At 44.9% G+C, this 26,554-nt stretch overlaps 1 protein-coding gene across 3 annotated transcripts in view; it reads left to right on the forward strand.

The window, feature by feature from the left end:
* The window catches only part of zc3h6 (zinc finger CCCH-type containing 6), a 107,822-nt gene that overhangs the window by 26,147 nt on the left and 55,121 nt on the right, over positions 1 to 26,554 (forward strand). For 2 of the 3 annotated variants that reach the window (XM_072500100.1, XM_072500101.1), the window contains exons 2-3: positions 18,078 to 18,267; positions 18,430 to 18,546. In XM_072500100.1, coding sequence (XP_072356201.1) covers positions 18,078 to 18,267; positions 18,430 to 18,546 — 307 coding nt within the window. Of the gene's footprint in view, positions 1 to 1,925; positions 1,985 to 18,077; positions 18,268 to 18,429; positions 18,547 to 26,554 lie in introns of those variants that run through there. The other variant, XM_072500102.1, reaches the window with a different exon arrangement.

Consider the following 26,554-nt stretch of genomic DNA (forward strand, 5'->3'; position numbering starts at 1 on the left):
GGTTTCCTCCGGGTGCTCCGGTTTCCTCCCACAGTCCAAAGATGTGCGGGTTAGGTGAATTGGCCATTGATAAATTGCCCTTAATGTCCAAATTGCCCTTGGTGTTGGGTGGAGGTGTTGAGTTTGGGTAGGGTGCTCTTTCCAAGAGCCGGTGCAGACTCAAAGGGCCGAATGGCCTCCTTCTGCACTGTAAATTCAATGATAATATATGATTAATCTAGGACAAAGGTTCGGCACAACATCGTGGGCCGAAGGGCCTGTTCTGTGCTGTATTTTCTATGTTCTATGTTGTTCTTCTTTTGCACAGCTGCTCCAAAATAATCTGTATTGCGCCATTTTCCCAGAGCTGACCCTCCGGTTGTGAAACTGACTGAGTGCGATGATCTGGATGTTGCATATAGCCAGCACTCCACCAACAAGAGAGTCGTTCTGACGGCTGTGGCATTGTCCATTAGGCTGCACATATTCCATGCTCCAACAGTGACTGGTGATTGACTTACGACTGTATTACCTGTGAACTGTGGCCTACTGGCTAAGGAGGTGAAACAGACCCAAACAGCACCTTTTCAAGTTCCTTTCTCCACAGGGAGGAAATCATTGTGGTCCCAATAAGGGCTGCTCAGTTACACCAGGGGTTGTTGAGTTCCACTTCTGATTCCTTCCAAGTAAAAAGTGACCCTATAGCCTGAGTTGCTTGATTATTGTGAGGGAGAGGCACGCATCATCAGACTCGCTCTCTCATTCTGACCTGTTTTGGTCTAGTAGCAAGACCAACCTAGATGGCTGGAGAAAAATCTGGATGCCCAGGACATGGCACAATGCGGTTCTGGACTGTTGGACCATTGATTGATCTTGTACACGCCTAATCTGACAATTGGCCTTTGCACCTTGGTGGAGACAAACCCCTAAATTGCTGAGGGTAGTATATCCGTCAACTACTCTCACCTGGTTTGGCCTGTCTAATGAAGAGGTGTACCAGAGTATGGCCTAGAAATGCTAAGAACTACTTGGAATTCACAGGTGAGAGCTGGGTGAAGGCGAGGACCAACACAGGATGAACCACTCCAATAAGTATGTTGTGCTTGCCTGTGGGAGTTGCTAGCTCTCCTGTAAATCCTTTGCATCGCATACTTCAAATACCTAGGTAGTCACAACTGTTAAGATTTTTTTGTTTTACCTACCGAGTTTGTGCAATCCTGCATAATGACCTATAAATAAGTGAATGGAATTTTATTGTATTCAAAACTTTTAAAAATCAGATCAGCAAATGCAAAATCTGAATTAACTCAAATCCACCAAACTCTTGCTCGCCTTCATTTTGATCGTATTGATAGAATTGTGATTACTGGCACTGTCACCAGCTACTCTCAAAGTGAGACTTTTACTGCAAAATAAAAGTGAAGTCCAATACAGACTACTACCTCTTCTGGAAGAAATTCAATGATATGGTAACCAGGTTGCCTGCTAATCATGCATATGAATGTGGTAATATTGAACTGATACTGTCTGTAATGTCAAATTTAAGTATGGGGTCTTGGTAAATCATTTACTGTAAGCTACATTTTTTTTCCATCTATTTTATTTTTTGCAGATTGTACAATTTCAGTGAAGTAGTGCTACAGCACCTATATAGTTTTAAATCGACACCCTCCATTTCACCCAAGTAGATTGACTATTTAACTACAATGGATTCTTGGGATATTGGCATCTCTGGCAAAGCCAGCACTATATCATAGAATCCCTACTGCACAGAAGGAGGCCAGGCAGTCCATTGAGTCTGCACCTACGCTTCGAAAGAGCACACTACACCCTATCCCTGCAATCCCACCCGTTGGACATTAAAGAGCAATTTAACATGGCCAATCTACCTAAGCTGCACATCTTTGTTCTGCGGAAGGAAACCGGAGCACCCGGAGGAAATCCATACAGACACTGGGAGAATGTACAAACTCCTCAAATCACCCGAGATCCGAATCGAACAGAGGTACTAGCCACTGTGCCGATGAAAGTATTGATTTTTAAAAAATTAAAAAAAATTTAGAGTATCCATTTTTTTTTTTGTTTTACCAATTAAAGGGCAATTTAGCATGGCCAGTCCACCTACCCTGCACATCTTTGGGTTGTGGGTGTGAGACATGGGGAGAATGTGCAAACTTCACGTGGACAGTGACCCGGGCTGGGATCGAACCTGGGTCCTTAGTGGTGTGAGGCAGCAGCATTAACCACTGCGCCACCGTGCTGCCCTGCCAGAGAAAGTATTGATGAGCTGACTTCTGCTGCATTCCATGAGGACAGTGTTTTTAGGCCCAGTGACAATGAGGAAATGGTGGTATATGTCTAAGTGTGTGACTTAAAAGCAGAACTTGGACGTGATGCTGTTCTGTGCATCTGTAGCCCTTTTCCCTCTAATTTATATTGAAGAACCCAATTCAATAGTTCCCGTGGAGCTGTAGTTACATACATGCCTACTGTGCACTGGGCGTGGAGGACTGAAGTAGCGGATGGGCTGCCAATCATGTGGATTGTTTGGCCTGAATTGATTTGAGCTTCTTGATTGTTGCCGCTGCACTCCATGTAGTTGTGTTTTAATATGTGAAATGGTCCCAATTCCAGCATGAGACGATACAGTACGACATGGCAATTCAAAAAATGGGGAAAGCCGCTTTCTTTTCCATATTGTTTTTGAAATTTTAAATAGAATACATGATTTTATTTGGCAAACTCACTCTGGATATACAAATTGACCAAATGCTCCAATTTATATGTGGGGCAGTGGGGCAGAATTCTGATTTCAGTAGGATTCTCCCGCTTTAGCACCACTGGCTCAGATGGTAAGATACACTTCTGAACTAAAAGGTGAATTCCAGCTTCTTTATGGATTTGATCACATAATATGGAGTAACCTGTTGGCAGTGTTGAAGAAATAGTAAATTGTTGTGACTGAGATGTGAATCTTCTGTTTTGCATAAAAGATTCCTTAGCAGTATTCAAAAATGACCAAAGGAGTTCTGTTTCAGTCAATAGACTTGTTCCAACTAAAACTGCTGAACAGATTAATTGGTAATAAAAAATCTGTACTGTTTGCGGAATCATGGTGTGTGCAGATGACGACCATATGTGTATATTGATGACATCATTCCTGAAGTCCATAAGTGCTGAGGAAATGCAAGTTTTATTTCTTTGCAGGATATATTATCTCTTGCACAAAACCACGTTGTTTGATTTTTTAAGGATGCAGAAAAGATTTAGTAGGATGCTACCGGGACTTGATGGTTTGAGTTATAAGGAGAGGCTGGATAGATTGGAACTTTTTTCCCTGGAGAGTAGGAGGCTTAGGAGACCTTTTAGAGGTCTATAAAATAATGTGGGACATAGATAAGGTAGATAGTCAATATATTTTCCCAAAGGTAGGGAAGTCTAAAACTAGAGGGCATAAGTTTAAGGGGAGAGATACAAAAGAGTCCAGAGAGGCAATTCTTTCACACACCGAGGATGAGTGTCTGGAACGAGCTGTCATATGCAGTAGTAGAAGCGGGTACAGTTTTGTCTTTTAAAAAATATTTAGACAGTTATATGGGAAAGCTGGGTATGGAAGGATGTGGGCAATTGGGACTCGCTTAGTGGTTAAAAACTGGGCGGTATGGACAAGTTGGACCGAAGGGCCTGTTTTCTTGCTGTAAACCTCCGAATCTAAGGTAAATTCTTGATCTAGCCAAGTCTGAAATCAAAAATTCTTGATGTTAACCCTGTCAACAAAGACTGGCTAATTAATAAAACTGTAGAATCTTAGTAAAACTTCAAAGTAACCAGCTGTGGCTTAGTTGGTTGCACTCTATCTCGTCAGAACCCAGGACTTGAGCACAAAAAAGACTGCACTTTTGGAAGTGTTGTCTTTTGGATGAGACAAAAAAATAATGCCCTGTCTGCGACTCAGGTGGACATAAAGGATCCCATGTCATTATTGTAAAAAAGCAGAGGAGTTGTCCCTGGTGTCTTGGCCAATATCACAACCAACCAACAGGAGATAAAACAGATTATCTGATCATTATCACCATAGAATTCCTACAGTGGAGATACTACTGTTTGTGGGAGCTTTCCATGCACAAATTGACTGATGCATTTCATACATTACAACAGTGATTACAATTCAAAAACATGAAAGGTGCTATATAAATGAACGGAGTTTTTAAAAAATAATTTTACAATTGTAGCAAAGATTTCAGTATTTTTACACAGATTCAAGTTATATTTTTCTTTTTTTGAGGGAGGAATATTTTGAAATGTTCTTTTGAGAGGGGTGACTGGATATTCAGGAGTGAAAACGTTTTCCCTGTTCTGTCTCCCACCAACCCTATAGAAAATAGGAGCAGGAGTAGGCCGTTCAGCCCTTTGAGCCTGCTCCGCCATTCAATATGATCTTGGCTGATATCCAACTCCTTAACCTGTTCCTGCTTTTCCCCCACATCCCTTTACAAAGAGCGATATCTAACTCATTGAAAACATACAATGTTTTTGGCCTCAATTGCTTCCTGTGGTTGCGATTCCCCAGGCTTACCACTCTGGGTGAAGATATTTCTCCTCATCACGGTCCTGAAGGTTTAGACCATGACTCCTGGTTCTGACATTTGCACCACCAGGAATGGGTGGTACAGTTGCACAGTGGGTAGCACTGTTGCTTCACAGCTCCAGGGCCACAGGTTCGATTCCCGGCTTGGGTCACTGTCTGTGTGGAGTCAGCACGTTCTCTCTGCGTGGGTTTCCTCTGGGTGCTCCGGTTTCCTCCCACAAGTCCTGAAAGACGTGCTGTTAGGTGAATTGGACATTCTGAATTCTCCCTCTGTGTACCCTAACTGGCACCGGTATGTGGCGACTAGGGGCTTTTCACAGTAACTTCATTGCAGTGTTAATGTAAGCCTACTTGTGACAATAAAAAAAATTATTATTATTATAAACATCTATCTTGCATCTGCCCTATCTAGTCCTATTAGAATTTTATAGGTTTCTATGAGACCCCCCATAATTCTTCTGAACTCTAGCGGATATTGTCTAAACTGACTCAATCTTTCCTCGTACATCAGTCCTGCCATCCCAGGAATCAGTCTGGTACACCTTTGCGCTCTCCCAATAGCAAAAACATTAGAGGCAGCACGGTAGCACAGTTGCTTCACAGCTCCAAGGTCCCAGGTTCGATTCCCGGCTTGGGTCACTGTCTGTGCAGAGTCTGCACGTTTTCCCCGTGTCTGCGTCTGTTTCCTCCGGGTGCTCCCGATTTCCTCCTACAGTCGAAAGATGTGCAGGTTAGGTGGATTGGCCATGATAAATTGCCCTTGGTGTCCAAAAAGGTTAGGTGGGTTTATTGGGTTACAGGGATAGGGTGGAGGCGTGGGCTTAAGTAGGGTGCTCTTTCCAAGAGCCAGTGCAGACTCGATGGGCCGAATGGCCTCCTTCTGCACTGTAAATTCTATGATCCTTCCTCAGTTAAGGAGCCTAAAACTGCATATACTATTCCAGGTGTGGCCTCATCAAGGCCCTGTATAATTGCAGATTCCTGCTTCTGTACTCTAATCCTCTCTCTATGAAGGCCAACATATCATTTGCCGTCTTTACTTCCTGCACCTGCATGCTCACCTTCAGTGACTGATGTATGAGGACACACCGTTCTCATTGCACATTCCTCTCTCGATTTACAGCTATTTAGATAATCTGTCGTACTATTTTTGCTACCAAAGTGGATAACTTCACATTTATCCACATTAAATTGCATTTACCCACTCACTCACCGTATCCAAATCACACTGAGTCACTCTGCAAACAACTTGTCTTCCCACCCAGCTTTATGTCATCTGCAAATTTGGAGATATTACAGTTAGATCCCTCATCTAAATCATTGATATAGATTGTGAATAGCTGTGGTCCTAGCACCGATCCTGCAGTATCGAACTAGTCACTGCCTGCCATTCAGAAAAAAACACGTTTATTCCTACTCTTTGTTTCCTGTCTGCCAACTAGTTTTCTATCCATCTCCATACACTACCACCAATCCCATGCACTTATAGTTTTATATACTAATCTCTTATGTGAGACTTTGTTGAAAGTCTTCTGAAAGTCCAAATAAACTGCATCCACTGGCTCCCCCCATCAACTCTACTAGTTGCATCCTCGGAGAATTCCAGTAGATTTGTCAAGCATGATTTTCCTTTTTGAAACCCTGGAAATGGTCGCGAATCAAAGGACAGTGAGTAAGGTGATTGGTGAAAGAACCAAAGGTGATTTGACATTTTTTTACACCACCTGTGGTTAGCTGAAATGCAGTGCCTGAAGGTGTCACTAAGGCAAATTCAGTTGTCTTCCAAAAGATAAGTGGATAGTTATCTAAAGAGAAAAACATCATGGGACTACAAGGAAAAGATGTGTGGATTGGCCATGCTTAAACCAATTCCCCTTGGTGTCCAAAGTGGTATTTGAATTTAGAAGCATGAGGGGAGATTAAATTGTCATAAACGGAATGGATAAAGTAGAGATGGGAGCGGATGCTTCCTCTTGTGGGGCATTCTAGAATGAACAGTCATAGTCTCAGGATAAGGGGTAGAATATTTAAAACAGGTGAGAAGAAACTACTTCACCAAAGGGTCTTCAATCTATGGAATTTGCTACCCCAGAGTGTAGCGGATGCTGGGACAGTGAGTAAATTTAGGGGTGAGTTAGACATATTTAATTGGTAATGGGCTTGAAGGGTTCCAGAGAACTGGCATGACAGTGGAGTTGAGGTCATGATGAGATTAGCCATGATAATATTGAACGATGGAGCAGGCTCGAGAGGCTAAATTGCCTACTCCTGTTCCTAGTTCTTACGTTCCAAGAAAATTATTCTGTCTAATTCCAGCTCTTGGTCTCAAGCTCTGTAGGGAAAAGCACCTCCCAGCACACATCGGGTGTTCTTGATCAATGAGGGATTTCTCAGCGGTTGTGGGGAGAAGGCAGGAGAATGGGGATGAGGAACGTCAGCCAGAGAATTGAAGGTTCATAGAATCCCTACAGTGCAGAAGGAGGCCGTTTGGTCCATCAAGCTTGAAAGAACACCGTATCCATGTCCACTACCCTGCTGTAACCTAACCTGCACGCTTAAGGGACAATTTAGAATAGCCAATCCACCTAACATGTACATCTTTGGACTGTGGGAGGAAAGTGGAGCACCTGGAGGAAACCCATGCAGACCCAGGGAGAACGTACAAACTCCATACAGTCACCCAAGGCCGGAATTGACCCCAATTCCCTGGCACTGAGGCAGCAGTGCTAACAACTGTGCTGCCATGATGCAATGACAGAGCAGACTCGGTGGACTGAATGGCCTAATTATGCTCCTATATTTTCTGGTCTTATGCTTAGGTGGGGTTACAGGGATAGGACGGGGGGGTGGGGGGGTCAAGGTGCTCTTTCAGAGGGTTGGCGCAGATTGAATGGGCCTACTGCATTGTAGGAATTCTATAGTTCTATTTTTGTGCCATCTGGAAAATTGGCAAGAGTACATTCACTGACCTCGTATAAGTCATTAAGGTGCGGCACAGTGATTACCATTGATGCCTCATAGCTCCAGGGTCCCGGGTTCAATTCCGGCCTCGGGTGACTGTGTGGAGTTTGCACATTCTCACTGTGTCTGCATGGGTTTCCTCCGAGTGCTCCGGTTTCCTCCCACAGTCCAAAGATGTGGAGGTTAGGTGGATTGGCCATGCTAAATTGCCCCATAGCGTCTAAAAAGATTAGATGGGGTTACGGGGATAGGGTGAAGCTATGGGCTTAAGTAGGGCGCTCTATTCAAAGGCCGGTGCAGACTGGATGGGCCAAATGGCCTCCTCCTGCACTGTAAATCCTATGATATTGTAAATAATTGTGACCCCCAACACCGACCTGTGCATTCCCCTAGTTACCGGTTGTCATTCTGAAAATGTTCCTCTTCTGCCATCTTTGTCTTCTGTTAGTTCGCTAATGCCCTGCCCATGTGAATTTACAACACCCAACACCATGGGCTCTTACCTTAAGTAGCCTTTTACACAGTACGTCATCAAATGCTTTTTGGAAACTCAAATATAGTACATTTACTGGTTTCCCTTTGTCTATTTTGCTCATTGCCGCCTCAAATTGGGTATGGCGCTCTTTCAGAGGGTTGGTGCAGACTTGATGGGCCGAATGGCCTCCTTCTGCACTGTAGGGTTTCTATGAGTGGGACTAGCTGAGTTCTTAGAGAACGTCAGCATGGACACCAGGGCCAAATTGCTGCCTCCTGTACTGTAACCATTCCTCTTTAAGTATGTGTCCTTTCTTGTAACTCCCAGCCATTGTTCTCTAGGCCGGCACATTGTCTACTTGTTGTGGTATTCCCGTACCAGATGTATAAAGCACAATATTGCAGTGTTAGTTTTGCTTAAGTAGGCACTGTTAGCTCTTGAGTGATTTAATTTTCTTTTGTGTGTAGAATTTTGGATTGCATTTAAATTTATAGAATAGTATTGGATAAACTGGAAGAATTATTTTTGCTCTCCCTGTTTGAAGCATGAACCTTTTACAATTAACAGTTAACATGCCCAACTTATTGCATTTCTCACCATTACAAGTGGTCCGCATGATGCAGGTGATTCGTTTTGATATTACTGAATGGCGTGTAACTTTACAGAGTGAACAGCTGGGAGTTTGGTGAGTGCAGGAATGAAGAGGGCAAGGAGGTACCCTTTTTCTGATACTTTGTGCCTCCAGTATTTGGCTCTTACTTCAGTTTAGAGGAAGAAGCTGATTGGTGAGTAACTGGAAAGTCATTCTAATTACAATAGATAGTTCATTAAAATTAAAATATGACCGGGGAGTCCTCACTGAGTGGAATGTGGCAAGTCATAGATGCAGCATGTATCCTAGACAAACACATCTGCAGGAAGTGGGAGCTGCTGAGGTTTCAGAACTAAATTCTGGATTTGCAAAGCAGGGAACTGTGTGTATAGCATGTTTAGGAAGTTGGTCACATTGCACTGAGTGCTGAATTTGGTGCATTTGAGTGCTATGGTTAGAGTTTGGTGACCGAGGGAGTATAGGGCTTCATTTTTATCTAAAGTTTATCTAAAGTCTTTCTTTTGTTTAGTTAATTAACTTAAAAGTTGCTGTTTGGTTTAGAAGAAGGTGAATTTACAATCAGCTTTAAACCAGCTTCTACTTGTAGGCACTTGCAGCTGGAGCTTGTTAATTAGTTAATTGGATTAGGCCAGTTTTCAGAGGCTAGATTCACAGTATAAAAGTGATCCCCTACAGTGCAGACTTTGTTTGCACTGAGTGCTGAATTTGGTGCATTTGAGTGCTATAGAAAGAGTTTGGTGACCGAGGGAGTGCTGAATTTGGTGCATTTGAGTGCTATAGTAAGAGTTTGGTGACCGAGGGAGTGCTGAATTTGGTGCATTTGAGTGCTATAGTGAGAGTTTGGTGACCGAGGGAGTTAGGTGAGGAGGGGAGTAAGGTGCTCCTTTCATTTTGTTTCCAACATTTCCGCAAAGAGTGAGAAGAGAGCCAGGAGTTTACAGAAAATGTAGCTGACTGGGAGCAGAGTCGGAGGGCGGAGATCTAGTTAGTCCACACGGCAGCTATATTCTGTCAGGTAAGAGGGGATGGAGGCTAGGCCAGTTGCATGCTCCTCCTGTAGGATGTGGGTGGTGAGGGATACCACCGATGTCCCCGCTGACTATACCTGCGGGCAGTGCACCCAACTTCAGCTCCTCAAAGACCGTGTTAGGGAACTGGAGCTGAAGCTGGATGAACTTCGGATCATCCTGGAGGCAGAGGGGGTGATTGAGAAGAGTTACAGGGAGGTAACCACACCCAAGGTACAGGACAAGAATAGCTGGGTTACAGTCAGGGGGAAAAAAACAAACAGGCAGACAGTGCAGGGATCCCTCGTGGCCATTCCCCTTCAAAACAAGTATACCGTTTTGGATGCTGTTAGGGGGGATGACCTACCGGGGGAAGGCCCCAGTGGCCAGGCCTCTGGCACTGAGTCTGGCTCTGGGGCTCAGAAGGGAATGGGGAGAATAGAAAAGCAATAGTTGTATCAGATTCAATGGTTAGGGGAATAGATAGGAGATTCTGTGGTCGCGAGCGAGACTCCCGGAAGGTATGTTGCCTCCCGGGTGCCAGGGATGTCTCGGATCGTGTCTTCAGGATCCTTAAGGGGGAGGGGGAGCAGCCAGAAGTCGTGGTGCACATTTGTACCAACAACATAGGTAGGAAAAGGGGTGCGGAGGTAATAAACCAGTTTAGGGAGTTAGGCTGTAAGTTAAAAGCCAGGACAGACAGAGGTGTCATCTCTGGTTTGTTGCCGGTGCCACATGATAGCGAGGCTAGGAATAGGGAGAGAGTGCAGCTGAACACGTGGCCGCAGGAATGGTGTAGGAGGGAGGGCTTCAGGTATTAGGATAATTGTAGCGCATTCTGGGGAAGGTGGGACCTGTACAAGCAGGACGGGTTGCATCTGAACCAGGGGCACCAATATCCTGGGAGGGAGGTTTTCTAGTACTCTTCGGGAGGGTTTAAACTAATTTGGCAGGGGAATGGGAACCGGATTTGTAGTCCAGCAACTAAGGTAGCCGATATTCAGGACGCCAAAGCATGTAATGAGGCAGTGGGGAAGGGAACACTGACAAAGGAGAGTACTTACAGGCACAGAGATGGGTTGAAGTGTGTATACTTCAACGCAAGAAGCATCAGGAATAAGGTGGGTGAACTTAAGGCATGGATCGGTACTTGGGACTACGATGTGGTGGCCATCACGGAAACTTGGATAGAAGAGTGGCAGAAATGGTTGTTTGAGGCCCCTGGTTATAGATGTTTCAATAAGATATGGGAGGGTGGTAAAAGAGGTGGGGGGGTGGCATTGTTAATTAGAGATAGTATAACAGCTGCAGAAAGGCAGTTCGAGGAGTATCACCCTACTGAGGTAGTATGGGTTGAAGTCAGAAATAGGAAAGGAGCAGTCACCTTCTAGGAGTTTTCTATAGGCCCCCCAATAGTAGCAGAGATGTGGAGGAACAGATTGGGAAACAGATTTTGGAAAGGTGCAGAAGTCACAGGGTAGCAGTCATGGGTGACTTTAACTTCCCAAATATTGAGTGGAAACTCTTTAGATCAAATAGCTTGGATGGGGTGGTGTTTGTGCAGTGTGTCCAGGAAGCTTTTCTAACACAGTATGTAGATTGTCCGACCAGAGGAGGGGCAATATTGGATTTAGTACTTGGTAATGAACCAGGGCAAGTGATAGATTTGTTAGTGGGGGAGCATTTTGGAGATAGTGACCACAATTCTGTGACTTTCACTTTAGTAATGGAGAGGGATAGGTGCGTGCAACAGGGCAAGGTTTACAATTGGGGGAAGGGTAAATACGATGTTGTCAGACAAGAATTGAAGTGCATAAGTTGGGAACATAGGCTGTCAGGGAAGGACACAAGTGAAATGTGAAACTTGTTCAAGGAACTGGTACTACGTGTCCTTGATATGTATGTCCCTGTCAGGCAGGGAAGAGATGGTCGAGTGCGGGAACCATGGTTGACAAGAGAGGTTGAATGTCTTGTTAAGAGGAAAAAGGAGACTTATGTAAGGCTGAGGAAACAAGGTTCAGACAGGGCGTTGGAGGGATACAAGATAGCCAGGAGGGAACTGAAGAAAGGGATTAGGAGAGCTAAGAGAGGGCATGAACAATCTTTGGCGGGTAGGATCAAGGAAAACCCTAAGGCCTTTTACACATATGTGATAAATATGAGAATGACTAGAGCGAGGGTAGGTCCGATCAAGGACAGTAACGGGAGATTGTGTATGGAGTCTGAAGAGATAGGAGAGGTCTTGAACGAGTACTTTTCTTCTGTATTTACAAATGAGAGGGGCGATATTGTTGGAGAGGACAGTGTGAAACAGATTGGTAAGCTCGAGGAAATACTTGTTAGGAAGGAAGATGTGTTGGGCATTTTGAAAAACTTGAGGATAGACAAGTCCCCCGGGCCTGACGGGATACATCCAAGGATTCTATGGGAAGCAAGAGATGAAATTGCAGAGCCGTTGGCAATGATCTTTTCGTCCTCACTGTCAACAGGGGTGGTACCAGGGGATTGGAGAGTGGCGAATGTCATGCCCCTGTTCAAAAAAGGGATTAGGGATAACCCTGGGAATTACAGGCCAGTTAGTCTTACTTCGGTGGTAGGCAAAGTAATGGAAAGGGTACTGAAGGATAGGATGTCTGAGCATCTGGGAAGACACTGCTTGATTAGGGATAGTCAGCACGGATTTGTGAGGGGTAGGTCTTGCCTTACAAGTCTTATTGAATTCTTTGGGGAGGTGACCAAGCATGTGGATGAAGGTAAAGCAGTGGATGTAGTGTACATGGATTTTAGTAAGGTATTTGATAAGGATCCCCATGGTAGGCTTCTGCAGAAAGTAAGGAGGCATTGGATAGCGGGAAATTTGGCCAGTTGGATAACGAACTGGCTAACCGATAGAAGTCAGTGGTGGTGGATGGCAAACATTCAGCCTGGATCCCAGTTACCAGTGGCGTACCGCAGGGATCAGTTCTGGGTCCTCTGCTGTTTGTGATTTTCATTAATGACTTGGATGAGGGAGTTGAAGGGTGGGTCAGTAAATTTGCAGACGATACGAAGATTGGCGGAGTTGTGGATAGTAAGGAGGGCTGTTGTCGGCTGCAAAGAGACATAGATAGGATGCAGAGCTGGGCTGAGAAGTTGCAGATGGAGTTTAACCCTGAAAAGTGTGAGGTTGTCCATTTTGGAAGGACAAATATGAATGCGGAATACAGGGTTAACGGTAGAGTTCTTGGCAATGTGGAGGAGCAGAGAGATCTTGGGGTCTATGTTCATACATCTTTGAAAGTTGCCACTCAAGTGGATAGAGTTGTGAAGAAGGCCGATGGTGTGCTCGCGTTCATTAACAGAGGGATTGAATTTAAGAGCCGTGAGGTGATGTACAAAAAGCTGTACAAAACTTTGGTAAGGCCACATTTGGAGTACTGTGTACAGTTCTGGTCTCCTCATTTTAGGAAGGATGTGGAAGCTTTGGAAAAGGTGCAAAGGAGATTTACCAGGATGTTGCCTGGAATGGAGAGTAGGTCTTACGAGGAAAGGTTGAGGGTGCTAGGCCTTTTCTCATTAGAACGGAGAAGGATGAGGGGCGACTTGATAGAGGTTTATAAGATGATCAGGGGAATAGATAGAGTAGACAGTCAGAGACTTTTCCCCCGGGTGGAACAAACCATTACAAGGGGACATAAATTTAAGGTGAAAGGTGGAAGATATAGGAGGGATATCAGAGGTAGGTTCTTTACCCAGAGAGTAGTGGGGGCTTGGAATGCACTGCCTGTGGAAGTAGTTTGAGTCGGAAACATTAGGGACCTTCAAGCAGCTATTGGATAGGTCCATGGATTATGGTAAAATGATATTGTGTAGATTTATTTGTTCTTGAGGGCAGCACGATAGCATTGTGGATAGCACAATTGCTTCACAGCTCCAGGGTCCCAGGTTCGATTCCGGCTTGGATCACTGTCTGTGCGGAGTCTGCACATCCTCCCCGTGTCTGCGTGGGTTTCCTCCGGGTGCTCCGGGTTCCTCCCACAGTCCAAAGATGTGCAGGTTAGGTGGATTGGCCATGATAAATTGCCCTTAGTGTCCGAAATTGCCCTTGGTGTTGGGTGGAGGTGTTGAGTTTGGGTAGGGTGCTCTTTCCAAGAGCCGGTGCAGACTCAAAGGGCCGAATGGCCTCCTTCTGCACTGTAAATTCAATGATGATCTATGATTAATCTAGGACAAAGGTTCGGCACAACATCGTGGGCCGAAGGGTCTGTTCTGTGTTGTATTTTCTATGTTCTATGAATGTGCAGGCAGAGAGAGAATAGGTGACCACCAGGTAGATGCAGGTGTTTTCTGTGTTGATGTTGCTCACTAACTGTTTTTCCATTTTGAATATTGGTGAGGGTAATGGTTCCTGAGAGGAATGCAGCAAGAGCCAAGCCTGTGACACCACAGGAAGTGAGAAAGAAAAGTGGAGGAGCAGTTGTGATGGGACATTCATTGGAGGAACCAACGGCATTTCTGCCACTCTCGATGTGACTGTGCTTGGGTCAAGGATGTCACAAGAGTGGCTCAAGGACAATCTTCTGGGGGTAGGGTGAACAGCCAGAGATCATGGTTCACATTTATACCAACATAGATAGGAAAGGGGATGAGTTCCTGAAAGCAGAATTTGGGGAGTTGGGAAATAAATTAAAAGGCAGTAATCTTGGGATTACTTCGAGTGACATGTGCTAGTTAGCAATTGAACATGTGGCTGGAAAATTGGTGTAGGAGGGAGGGCAACAGAGGCTGCGGCAACAGTTCTGGAGAAAGTGGGACCTGTACATAATGGACAAGTTACACCTTAGCAGGGTTGTGAGGAGCATCTATGCAGGGAGATTTGCATGTGCTGTTGGGGAAGATTCAAACTAGATTGGCAGGGTGATCGGAACCTGAGAGAGCGTTCGGATTGGGAAGCAAAAGTAGTAAGCAAAATTAGAAGGCAGGTGAAGCGAAGCCAAGCATCAAATAGTGCCAGAATGTATAATGTTAAAATGTTATGGATACTCTGAATTCACAAAGCATTTGCCTGAAGGTAGGTGATTTGAAGTCACAAATGGAGGTACAGGTACCAAGCTGCTTATCTGGCATCTCAAAATCCGGAAGGACCCAAATCGGCTACATTCAATGCTGACGCCAAGGTTAACAATTTGAATAAAACCCTTTTATTTATTTTTCATACTTTTTGTACACGCTAAGTCTAAGATCCAAAGACTCTAAAATCCCCAAATCCAGTACATGTCTGGATATGGGGTCCAGCAACTAAATTTGTATGATTTAATTGCCATTGCGGAGATGTGGTTGCAGGATGGCCCAAGACTGGGGACTGAATATTCAGGGATATTCGTCATTTTGGAAGAATAGGCCAAAAGGAAAAGTAGGTGGGGTAGCACTCTTAATTCAGTGTATTAATGAGAGGGGATCTTGGATCAAAAGATCAAAGGGCGGCACGGTAGCATTGTGGATAGCACAATTGCTTCACAGCTCCAGGGTCCCAGGTTCGATTCCCGGCTTGGGTCACTGTCTGTGCGGAGTCTGCACATCCTCCCCGTGTGTGCGTGGGCTTCCTCCGGGTGCTCCGGTTTCCTCCCACAGTCCAAAGATGTGCGGGTTAGATGGATTGGCCATGCTAAACTGCCCATCGTGTCCAAAATTGCACTTCGTGTTGGGTGGGGTTACTGGGTTAGGGGGATAGGATGGAGGTGTGGACCTTGGGTAGGGTGCTCTTTCCGAGAGCCGGTGCAGGCTCGATGGGCCGAATGGCCTCCTGCACTGTAAATTATAGAACATAGAACAATACAGCGCAGTACAGGCCCTTCGGCCCACGATGTTGCACCGAAACAAAAGCCATCTAACCTACACTATGCCATTATCATCCATATGTTTATCCAATAAACTTTTAAATGCCCTCAATGTTGGCGAGTTCACTACTCGCCATAGGAATTCTATGGAAAAAAAAAATAATAATCTATGAAATCAAGATGTAGAAACAGTTTGAGCGAAGCTAAAAAATAACAAGGGAAAGGAAACATTGGTGGTAGTTGTTTATAGACTACCAAACTGTAGCAGTAGCATTAGACAGTGTAGATCTGGAAATTAGAGCTGCATGTTAACATGGGAAATACAATAACAATGGATGACTTCAATTTGCAGATTGATTTGATAAACCTAAATAACATTAATTCTGTGAAGGATGAATTCCTGGAGCATGTATGAGGTGAGTTTCTGGAGCAATACATTAAAGAACCAACTAGGGATTGGGCTATTTTAGATTTAGTATTATGTAATGGGAAAGGGTGAATTACTAACCTTGCTGTAAAGAAGCCTTTAGCAAATAGTGACCATAATTTATAGATTTTTACATTTGATTTGAAAGTGATTTGGTTCATTCTGAATCTCGGGTCTTAAACCTGAACAAAGGAAACTGACGGTGAATCAACCAGGGTTAACAAAAGAAATTTTATTATATCAAAGGAAGTGGCTTATAAGGTTGCCAGGAAAAATGGTAAAGCTGAAGATTGGGATGATTGAAAATCCAGCAAAGGCGATCCAAGAAATTGAAAAGACCATAAGATATGGGGCAGAATTAGGCCACGCGGCCCATCGAGTACTCCGCCATTCAATCATGGCTGATATTTTCTCATCCCCATTCTCCTGTCTTCTCCCCATAACCCTGATCCTCTTATTAATCAAGAAAAATTAAACAATTACTTTTGTGTCTCTTTTCATTGAGGAAAACGCAGAAAATCTACCAAATCCTAGGGAACCAAAGGACTTGGGGAAATAAAGAACCGAAAGAAATGAGAGATAGTCCTTGCATAATTAATTGGGTTGAAGATTGATAAATCCCCTGGACCTTATGAGCTAAATCCCAGTGTTGCAGGAGGTGGGTTATATAAATAATGGATGCATTGATGGTTGGCTTTCAAAGTTCTGTAGATTCTGGAAAGGTTCCTGTAGGCTGGAAAGTAGCAAATGTAACCCCATTATTTAAGGGGGAGAGAGAGAAAAACATCTGTTAGTTGAATGTCAGTAGTAGAGAAAATGTTAGAATCTATTATAAAATATGTGATAACTGGATATAATAATGATTGGGAGAGTCATAATGAATTTATGAAAGGGAAATCCTGCAGGAAAAACCTGTTGGCCTTTGTTTTGAGGATGCTACCTGGAGCATAGATTAAGAGAACTAGTGGATATGGTGTAATTGGATTTTCAGAAGGGTTTTGATAAAGGCCCAACAGGCAATTAATTAACAAAATTAGAGTACATGGGATTGGAGTTAACACTGATATGGATTGAGAATTAGTAGTGGGAATAATGGGTCATTCTCAGGATGACAGGCTGTTACTAGTGAGGTACAGCAAGGATCTGTTCTGGGGCCACAGCGCCTCGCAATCTATATCCGTAATTTTAATGTGGAGACCAAATGTAATATTTCCAAATTATCTGAAAACACAAAACTAGGTGGAAATGTAAGTTGTGAGGAGAATGCAATGTGGCTTCAAGGGGGCTTGGACAGGCTAAGTGAATGGGCAAGAACGTGGAAAATGGCTTAAAGTGTGAAGTTATCCACTTTGATACAAAAACAAAGGCGGAATATTTCTTTGAGGTGTTAGGCAGTATTGATGACTAAAAGGGTCTTGGATATTCTTGTTCATGAGTCACTAAGAGCTGGCATGCAACCTAAGGTAGACAAATGGCATATTTGCCTTCACCAGGGGATTTGAGTCCAGGATATCTTGCTGCAATTGTATAGAGCCTTGGAGAGACTGCATCCTACTTTGTACAGCTTTGATCTCCATATACTTGTCATGGAGGATGTGTAACAGAAGTTCACCAGGATCATCCCTGAGATGTCTTAAGAGGAGAGACTGAAACTGGGCCTATATTCTAATGAGTTTTGAAGAACGAGGTGATCGAATTGAAACCTACAAAATTATTTTAAGAGTGTGACCAGGTAGATGGAGATGGGATGTTTCCACTGGCTGATGAGTTTAGAATCAGAGGACACTGTCTCACAATCAGGAGCCGACCATTTTGGACTGAGATGAGGGAAGAATTTCTTCATTTAGAGGGTGGTGAATCTTTGGAATTCTCTACTCCAAAGGGCTGTGGAAGCTCAATCATCATTGAACATGCTGAAGACAGATTCTGTGTGCTAATGACATCAAGGAATATGGGGATAATGCAGAAGAATAGCGCTGAGATGGATGATAAGCCCTGATCTATTTGAATGATGGAGTGGGTTCAATGGGCTGATTGGCCTATTCTTGTTTCTATGGGATGAGCAGTTTCATGTCATTTGGAAGAGAAAGATTGATAAATGAGATTTTTTTTTTAAAAAGCCAACCTTTTTTTTAAATAAAAAGCTTTACCCAGCTCCGGCATTAAAAGTGTGGAAGCCCTGAATCATAATGGTGATATTTGCAATTACAGGGAAGATGGAGAACTTGAAGATGGAGAAATAGATGATGATGGACTTGAAGGAAATCTTGAAGTGAAAAAAGAATTAAAAGAAAGTGAAAAAGAGGATAAATCATCCCATAGAAGATCAAAGAAGAAGAGAAAGCGTGAAAAAGAAAGGGAAAAGAAAAAAACAAAGAGGAGGAAGAAAGAGAAGCACAAGGTAACGTGAACTCGTAAACTCGTGTTCAACTCGTGTTTTTATTTATCTGGTTTCTACAGAACTAATTTGGTTATTGTAGAAAAGAATGCAGCTCCTCGGTGTTCACATTGAGAGCGCATAAGCCCTTTTTATTATACTGAGTGAGCGTAAATTATTTTGCAGCGACATTCTCCTTCCAGTGGTGATTCAGACTTCAGTTATGACTCTGATATTGATGCTGAACGGTCGTACAAGAAAGGTCCTGTGCCCTACAGAGAATATGATGCTCCTTTCTCTCCAGTAAGTAACTAAAACAGTTGTGATGTGGCTTCCAAATAAGCTGTTTTTTTTTTTTTGCATTAATCTAGTAACATGTACTTCAATGCAATATGTGGACTAATTCTCTCAATTTGTGTTTCATAACCTTTCTGCTGCTAAAAGCAATCTTGGGAAGCAGATAAAACTGGAGGATGAGCTTGGAGTCATGTCCTAAAATAAACTTATAGCATGTTTCTCTTTTTAATCAGCTGAAGAAATATTCTTGAATAATGCAAAAATGAATGTACAATCCTTCTTCTCTATTTCAAAGTACAAATGTAACCTAAAAACATGCTAATGTAGGCAATTTAGCATCACGCGCCTGCACGTTCAATATGATCATGACTGTTCTCATTATAGCCTAAACTCCATGTCCTGCCTGCACTCTATAACCCTTGAACCCATTACCAATTTAAAAATCTGTCTAACTCCTCCTTAAATTTACTCAATGTCCCAGCATCCACCACTGTGTGGGGTAGCGAATTGCACAGATTCACAACCCTTTGGGAGAAGGAGTTTCTCCTCAACTCTGTTTTAGATTTGCTACCTTTTATCCTAAGATTGTGCTCTCTCGTTCTGGAGTACCCCACAAGAGGAAGCATCCGCTCCATGTCTTCTTTATTTCTACCATTTATCATCCTGTTTACCTAAATTTTAGAGAGTATAGGCCTAAACTGCTATTTCTTTTCATACGACAATCCCTCATCTCTGGAATCAATCTAGTGAACAGCCTCTGAACTCCTCCAATGCCATTATATATTTCCTCAAATAAGGTGACCAAACCTTCAGGTGCCGTCTCACCAATGCCTTGTGTTGTTACAGCACCACTTCCTTGCCTTTATAATCTATTCCTTTAGCTATAAATGCCAACATTCCATTCGCTTTCTTTGTTACCTGCTGTTACATGTTAGTTTTCTGTGACTCGTGCACGAGGGCCCCAGTTCCCTCTGCACCGGAGCACCCCAAAGTTTCTCCACAAAAGACGTGCTTGTTAGATGAATTAGACATTCTGAATTCTCCTCAGACCCTTCAGGTGCTGTAGTTTGGCAACCAGGGGATTTTCACAATAACTTCATTGCAGTGTTAATGTAAGCCTACTTGTGACACTAATAAAGATTATTCTAAGTTGCCTTCCCATTTTTACAACCAAAATACATGACCCCCCCCACCTATCCATGTTAAACTCCATCTGCCACATTTTGGCCCACTCTTCTAACCTGTTTTTGCAGGTGCTAAGCAAAGATAAACCCCTTCAGGTATCCTGCTTTCAAGCCAGCACTTCAGTGCAATGCTCTCAAAATCTAAGTCAATTATTATATTAAGAAAGAAGTTAAAGCATCAATGGTGCAACTTTCACACCAAACAGCAGGTGTAATGGCCCAATTCATATAAGGGTGTAATTCAATGATTCAGTGTGAATTCTCAACATCATATTTTAGGGGCTTTTCACAGTAACTTCATTGAAGCCTACTTGTGACAATAAGCTATTATTATTATTATTATTATTATTATTATTATTATTATTAGATACATAAAATCAGTTCTAGAAGGGGCAGCACGGTGGCGCAGTGGGTTAGCACTGCGGCCTCAGGGCACCGAGGTCCCAGGTTCGATCCTGGCTCTGGGTCACTGTCCGTGTGGAGTTTGCACATTCTCCCTGTGTTTGCATGGGTTTCGCCCCCACAACCCAAAAATGTGCAAGCTAAATTGGCCATGCTAAATTGCCCCTTAATTGGAAAAAATGATTGGGTACTCTAATTTAAACAAAAAAAAAATGAGTTCTAGCTACAAATTTCAAATTGTCAACAGTCAAAACATTAAGAACGTTGAATCTATTGCACTGCAACTTTGTATTTTGTCAAGCATTATAAACTAAACATTATCAGTAATTTATTAATTTATAGGTTTAATAGGATAATTTCTTCTAACATCAAAACAGAATTGGATCATTTTATTCAAGAAATTTCTCTTCTGGAAACTCACTTTCAAATCAGAACTACATGATTTGGAAAATAAGCTTCTTTCTCATTTCACTGTCGTTTTAAAATCTAGGAAACAGATTTTCTGATTCAGTCAAACATGTACTATAGGAAAGAGATGACAGTCAGCTGATTAAACAGTGAAGTCATACAATTACTTATTTCAACTGGTCAGTTCTCTATTAGAATACACTAATATAACAAAACAATTACATCTAATCTTTAAAATGGCAAAGAATTATGAAAATTAGTGATATTTTTGTTGATTAAATCTCCACCATGGATACTGAAATCCACAGCTTAGTATGGTGAAGGAGGAAGCAAAAGCCAGTCCATGTGATATTACACTGGGTGTATAAAAGTAAGGCAGGAGTTAATTTCTAACAGCATGAATTAAGCAAGCTATTATCTTTTTAAGGAATGGATTACACCTTTGTAACTCTTGCTCAAATGTATGCTATTAGGCCTTATCCGCAAACAATGCATTCTAGTCCTAAAATGTACATATTTTGAGAGTTGGTGCTTAGGCATGGCTATGCACACTAGATGCCTGTACGTCACAGCATAATGCTGACGGCAAACAAGCATGTACATCACAGCATAAAGGTGGCAGCAATGGTCCTGTTTCCCCACCTCACAATACAGCTGTTAATTTTAAATCTGAGATAGATAGGTTTTTTTTTATTAAATATTTTATTGAAAATTTTTGATCAACCAACACAGTACATTGTGCATCCTTTACACAATATTATAACAACACAAATAACAATGACCTATTTTATAAACAAAAAATGAATAAATAATAAATAACAAAAATGAAAACTAGCCCTAATTGGCAACTGCCTTGTCACAAGTAACACTCTCGAAAAATATAATTTAACAGTCCAATATATAATTATCTGTAGCAACGACCTATACATACTATACAGTATATATTAACAACCCTGAGAGTCCTTCTGGTTCCTCCTCTCTCTCTCTCTCTCTCTCTCTCTCTCTCTCTCTCTCTCTCTCCCCCCCCCACCCCCCCCGGATCCTGGGCTGCTGCTGCTGCCTTCTTTTTCCCATTCCGTCTATCTGCGAGGTATTCGACGAACGGTTGCCACCGCCTGGTGAACCCTTGAGCCGACCCCCTTAGGACGAACTTAATCCGCTCTAGCTTTATAAACCCCGCCATGTCATTTATCCAGGTCTCCACCCCCGGGGGCTTGGCTTCTTTCCACATTAGCAATATCCTGCGCTGGGCTACTAGGGACGCAAAGGCCAAAACATCGGCCTCTCTCGCCTCCTGCACTCCCGGCTCTTGTGCAACCCCAAATATAGCCAACCCCCAGCTTGGTTCGACCCGGACTCCTACTACTTTTGAAAGCACCTTTGTCACCCCCATCCAAAACCTCTGTAGTGCCGGGCATGACCAAAACATATGGGTATGATTCGCTGGGCTTCTCGAGCACCTCGCACACCTATCCTCCACCCCAAAAAATATACTGAGCCGTGCTCCAGTCATATGTGCCCTGTGTAATACCTTAAACTGAATCAGGCTTAGCCTGGCACACGAGGACGACGAGTTTACCCTGCTTAGGGCATCTGCCCACAGCCCCTCCTCGATCTCCTCCCCCAGCTCTTCTTCCCATTTCCCTTTTAGTTCATCTACCATAGTCTCCCCTTCGTCCCTCATTTCCCTATATATATCTGACACCTTACCATCCCCCACCCATGTCTTTGAGATCACTCTGTCCTGCACCTCTTGTGTCGGGAGCTGCGGGAATTCCCTCACCTGTTGCCTCGCAAAAGCCCTCAGTTGCATATACCTGAATGCATTCCCTTGGGGCAACCCATATTTCTCGGTCAGCGCTCCCAGACTCGCGAACTTCCCATCCACAAACAGATCTTTCAGTTGCGTTATTCCTGCTCTTTGCCACATTCCATATCCCCCATCCATTCCCCCCGGGGCAAACCTATGGTTGTTTCTTATCGGGGACCCCCCCAAGGCTCCAGTCTTTCCCCTATGCCGTCTCCACTGTCCCCAAATCTTCAGTGTAGCCACCACCACCGGGCTTGTGGTGTAGTTCCTCGGTGAGAACGGCAATGGGGCTGTCACCATAGCCTGTAGACTAGTCCCCCTACAGGACGCCCTCTCTAATCTCTTCCACGCCGCTCCCTCCTCCTCTCCCATCCACTTACTCACCATTGAAATATTAGCGGCCCAATAATACTCACTTAGGCTCGGTAGTGCCAGCCCCCCCCTATCCCTGCTACGCTGTAAGAATCCCTTCCTCACTCTCTGGGTCTTCCCGGCCCACACAAAACCCATGATGCTCTTTTCAATCCTTTTAAAAAAAGCCTTCGTGATCACCACCGGGAGGCACTGAAACACAAAGAGGAATCTCGGGAGGACCACCATCTTAACCGCCTGCACCCTCCCTGCCATTGACAGGGATACCATATCCCATCTCTTGAAATCCTCCTCCATCTGTTCCACCAACCGCGTTAAATTTAACCTATGCAATGTGCCCCAATTCTTAGCTATCTGGATCCCCAGGTAACGAAAGTCCCTTGTTACCTTCCTCAACGGTAGGTCCTCTATTTCTCTACTCTGCTCCCCTGGATGCACCACAAACAACTCACTTTTCCCCATGTTCAATTTATACCCTGAAAAATCCCCAAACTCCCCAAGTATCCGCATTATTTCTGGCATCCCCTCCGCCGGGTCCGCCACGTATAGTAGCAAATCGTCCGCATACAAAGATACCCGGTGCTCTTTCTCCTCCCCTAAGTACTCCCCTCCACTTCTTGGAACCCCTCAACGCTATCGCCAGGGGCTCAATCGCCAGTGCAAACAATAATGGGGACAGAGGGCATCCCTGCCTTGTCCCTCTATGGAGCCGAAAATATGCAGATCCCTGTCCATTCGTGACCACGCTCGCCACTGGGGCCCTATACAACAGCTGCACCCATCTAACATACCCCTCTCCAAAACCAAATCTCCTCAACACCTCCCACAAATAATCCCACTCCACTCTATCAAATGCTTTCTCGGCATCCATCGCCACTACTATCTCCGTTTCTCCCTCTGGTGGAGCCATCATCATTACCCCTAACAACCTCCGTATATTCGTGTTCAGCTGTCTCCCCTTCACAAACCCAGTTTGGTCCTCGTGGACCACCCCCGGGACACATTCCTCTATTCTCATTGCCATTACCTTGGCCAGGACCTTGGCATCTACATTTAGGAGGGAAATAGGTCTATAGGACCCGCATTGTAGCGGGTCCTTTTCCTTCTTTAAGAGAAGCGATATCGTTGCTTCAGACATAGTCGGGGGCAGTTGTCCCCTTTCCTTTGCCTCATTAAAGGTCCTCGTCAGTACCGGGGCGAGCAAGTCCACATATTTTCTATAGAATTCGACTGGGAATCCATCTGGTCCCGGGGCCTTTGCCGCCTGCATGCTCCTAATTCCTTTCACCACTTCTTCTACCTCGATCTGTGCTCCCAGTCCCACCCTTTCCTGCTCTTCCACCTTGGGAAATTCCAGCCGATCCAAGAAGCCCATCATTCTCTCCCTCCCATCCGGGGGTTGAGCTTCATATAATTTTTTATAAAATGTCTTGAACACTCCATTCACTCTCTCCGCTCCATCTCTCCTTCCTCATCCCTCACTCCCCCTATTTCCCTCGCTGCTCCCCTTTTCCTCAATTGGTGTGCCAGCAACCTGCTCGCCTTCTCCCCATATTCGTACTGTACACCCTGTGCCTTCCTCCATTGTGCCTCTGCAGTGCCTGTAGTCAGCAAGTCAAATTCTACATGTAGCCTTTGCCTTTCCCTGTACAGTCCCTCCTCCGGTGCTTCCGCATATTGTCTGTCCACCCTCAAAAGTTCTTGCAGCAACCGCTCCCGTTCCTTACTCTCCTGCTTCCCTTTATGTGCCCTTATTGATATCAGCTCCCCTCTAACCACCGCCTTCAACGCCTCCCAGACCACTCCCACCTGGACCTCCCCATTATCATTGAGTTCCAAGTACTTTTCAATGCACCCCCTCACCCTTAGACACACACCCTCATCTGCCATTAGTCCCATGTCCATTCTCCAGGGTGGGCGCCCTCCTGTTTCCTCCCCTATCTCCAAGTCCACCCAGTGTGGAGCGTGATCCGAAATGGCTATAGCCGTATACTCCGCTCCCCTCACCTTCGGGATCAATGCCCTACCCAGCACAAAAAAGTCTATTCGCGAGTAGACTTTATGGACATAGGAGAAAAACGAGAACTCCTTACTCCTCGGTCTGCTAAATCTCCACGGGTCTACACCTCCCATCTGCTCCATAAAATCTTTAAGTACCTTGGCTGCTGCCGGCCTCCTTCCAGTCCTGGACTTCGACCTATCCAGCCCTGGTTCCAACACCGTATTAAAATCTCCCCCCATTATCAGCTTTCCCATCTCTAGGTCCGGAATGCGTCCTAGCATCCGCCTCATAAAATTGGCATCATCCCCGTTCGGGGCATATACGTTTACCAAAACCACAGTCTCCCCCTGTAGTTTGCCACTCGCCATCACGTATCTGCCCCCGTTATCCGCCACTATAGTCTTTGCCTCGAACATTACCCGCTTCCCCACTAATATAGCCACCCCCCTGTTTTTCGCATCTAGCCCCGAATGGAACACCTGCCCCACCCATCCTTTGCGTAGCCTAACCTGGTCTATCAGTTTCAGGTGCGTTTCCTGTAACATAACCACATCTGCCTTAAGTTTCTTAAGGTGTGCGAGTACCCGTGCCCTCTTTATCGGCCCGTTCAGCCCTCTCACGTTCCACGTGATCAGCCGAGTTGGGGGGCCTCCTCCCCCCCCCCTTGTCGATTAGCCATCACCTTTTTCCAGCTCCTCACCCGGTTCCCACGCAGCTGTATCTCCCCCAGGCGGTGCCCCCCCGCCCATCCTCTCCCATACCAGCTCCCCCCTCTCCCCAGCAGCAGCAACCCAGTAATTCCCCCCTCCCACCCCACCCCCGCTAGATCCCCCGCTAGCGTAATTACTCCCCCCATGTTGCTCCCAGAAGTCAGCAAACTCTGGCCGACCTCGGCTTCCCCCCGTGACCTCGGCTCGCACCGTGCGACGCCCCCTCCTTCCTGCTTCTCTATTCCCGCCATGATTATCATAGCGCGGGAACCAAGCCCGCGCTTCTCCCTTGGCCCCGCCCCCAATGGCCAACGCCCCATCTCCTCCACCTCCCCTCCTCCCCCCATCACCACCTGTGGGAGAGAGAAAAGTTACCACATCGCAGGATTAGTACATAAAACCCCTCTTTGCCCCCCACATTCGCCCCACCACTTTGTTCGAACGTTCTTTTTAAAAACCCGCTCATTCCAGTTTTTCTTCCACGTAAAAGTCCACGCTTCATCCGCCGTCTCAAAGTAGTGGTGCCTCCCTCGATATGTGACCCACAGTCTTGCCGGTTGCAGCATTCCAAATTTTATCTTTTTATGAAGCACCGCCTTGGCCCGATTAAAGCTCGCCCTCCTTCTCGCCACCTCCGCACTCCAGTCTTGATAAACGCGGATCACCGCGTTCTCCCATTTACTGCTCCGAGTTTTCTTCGCCCATCTAAGGACCATTTCTCTATCCTTAAAACGGAGGAATCTCACCACTATGGCTCTGGGAATTTCTCCTGCTCTCGGTCCTCGCGCCATCACTCGGTATGCTCCCTCCACCTCCAACGGACCCGCCGGGGCCTCCGCTCCCATTAACGAGTGCAGCATCGTGCTCACATATGCCCCGACGTCCGCTCCCTCCACACCTTCAGGAAGACCAAGAATCCTCAGGTTGTTCCTCCTTGCGTTGTTTTCCAGTGCCTCCAACCTTTCCACACATCGTTTCTGATGTGCCTCCTGCGTCTCCGTCTTCACCACCAGGCCCTGTATATCGTCCTCATTCTCGGCTGCCTTTGCCTTCACGACCCGAAGCTCCCGCTCCTGGGTCTTTTGTTCCTCCTTTAGCCCTTCGATCGCCTGTAGTATCGGGGCCA

This window comes from Scyliorhinus torazame, chromosome 4 (assembly GCF_047496885.1).
Source record: "Scyliorhinus torazame isolate Kashiwa2021f chromosome 4, sScyTor2.1, whole genome shotgun sequence".
NCBI classification, from domain to species: Eukaryota; Metazoa; Chordata; class Chondrichthyes; order Carcharhiniformes; family Scyliorhinidae; genus Scyliorhinus; species Scyliorhinus torazame.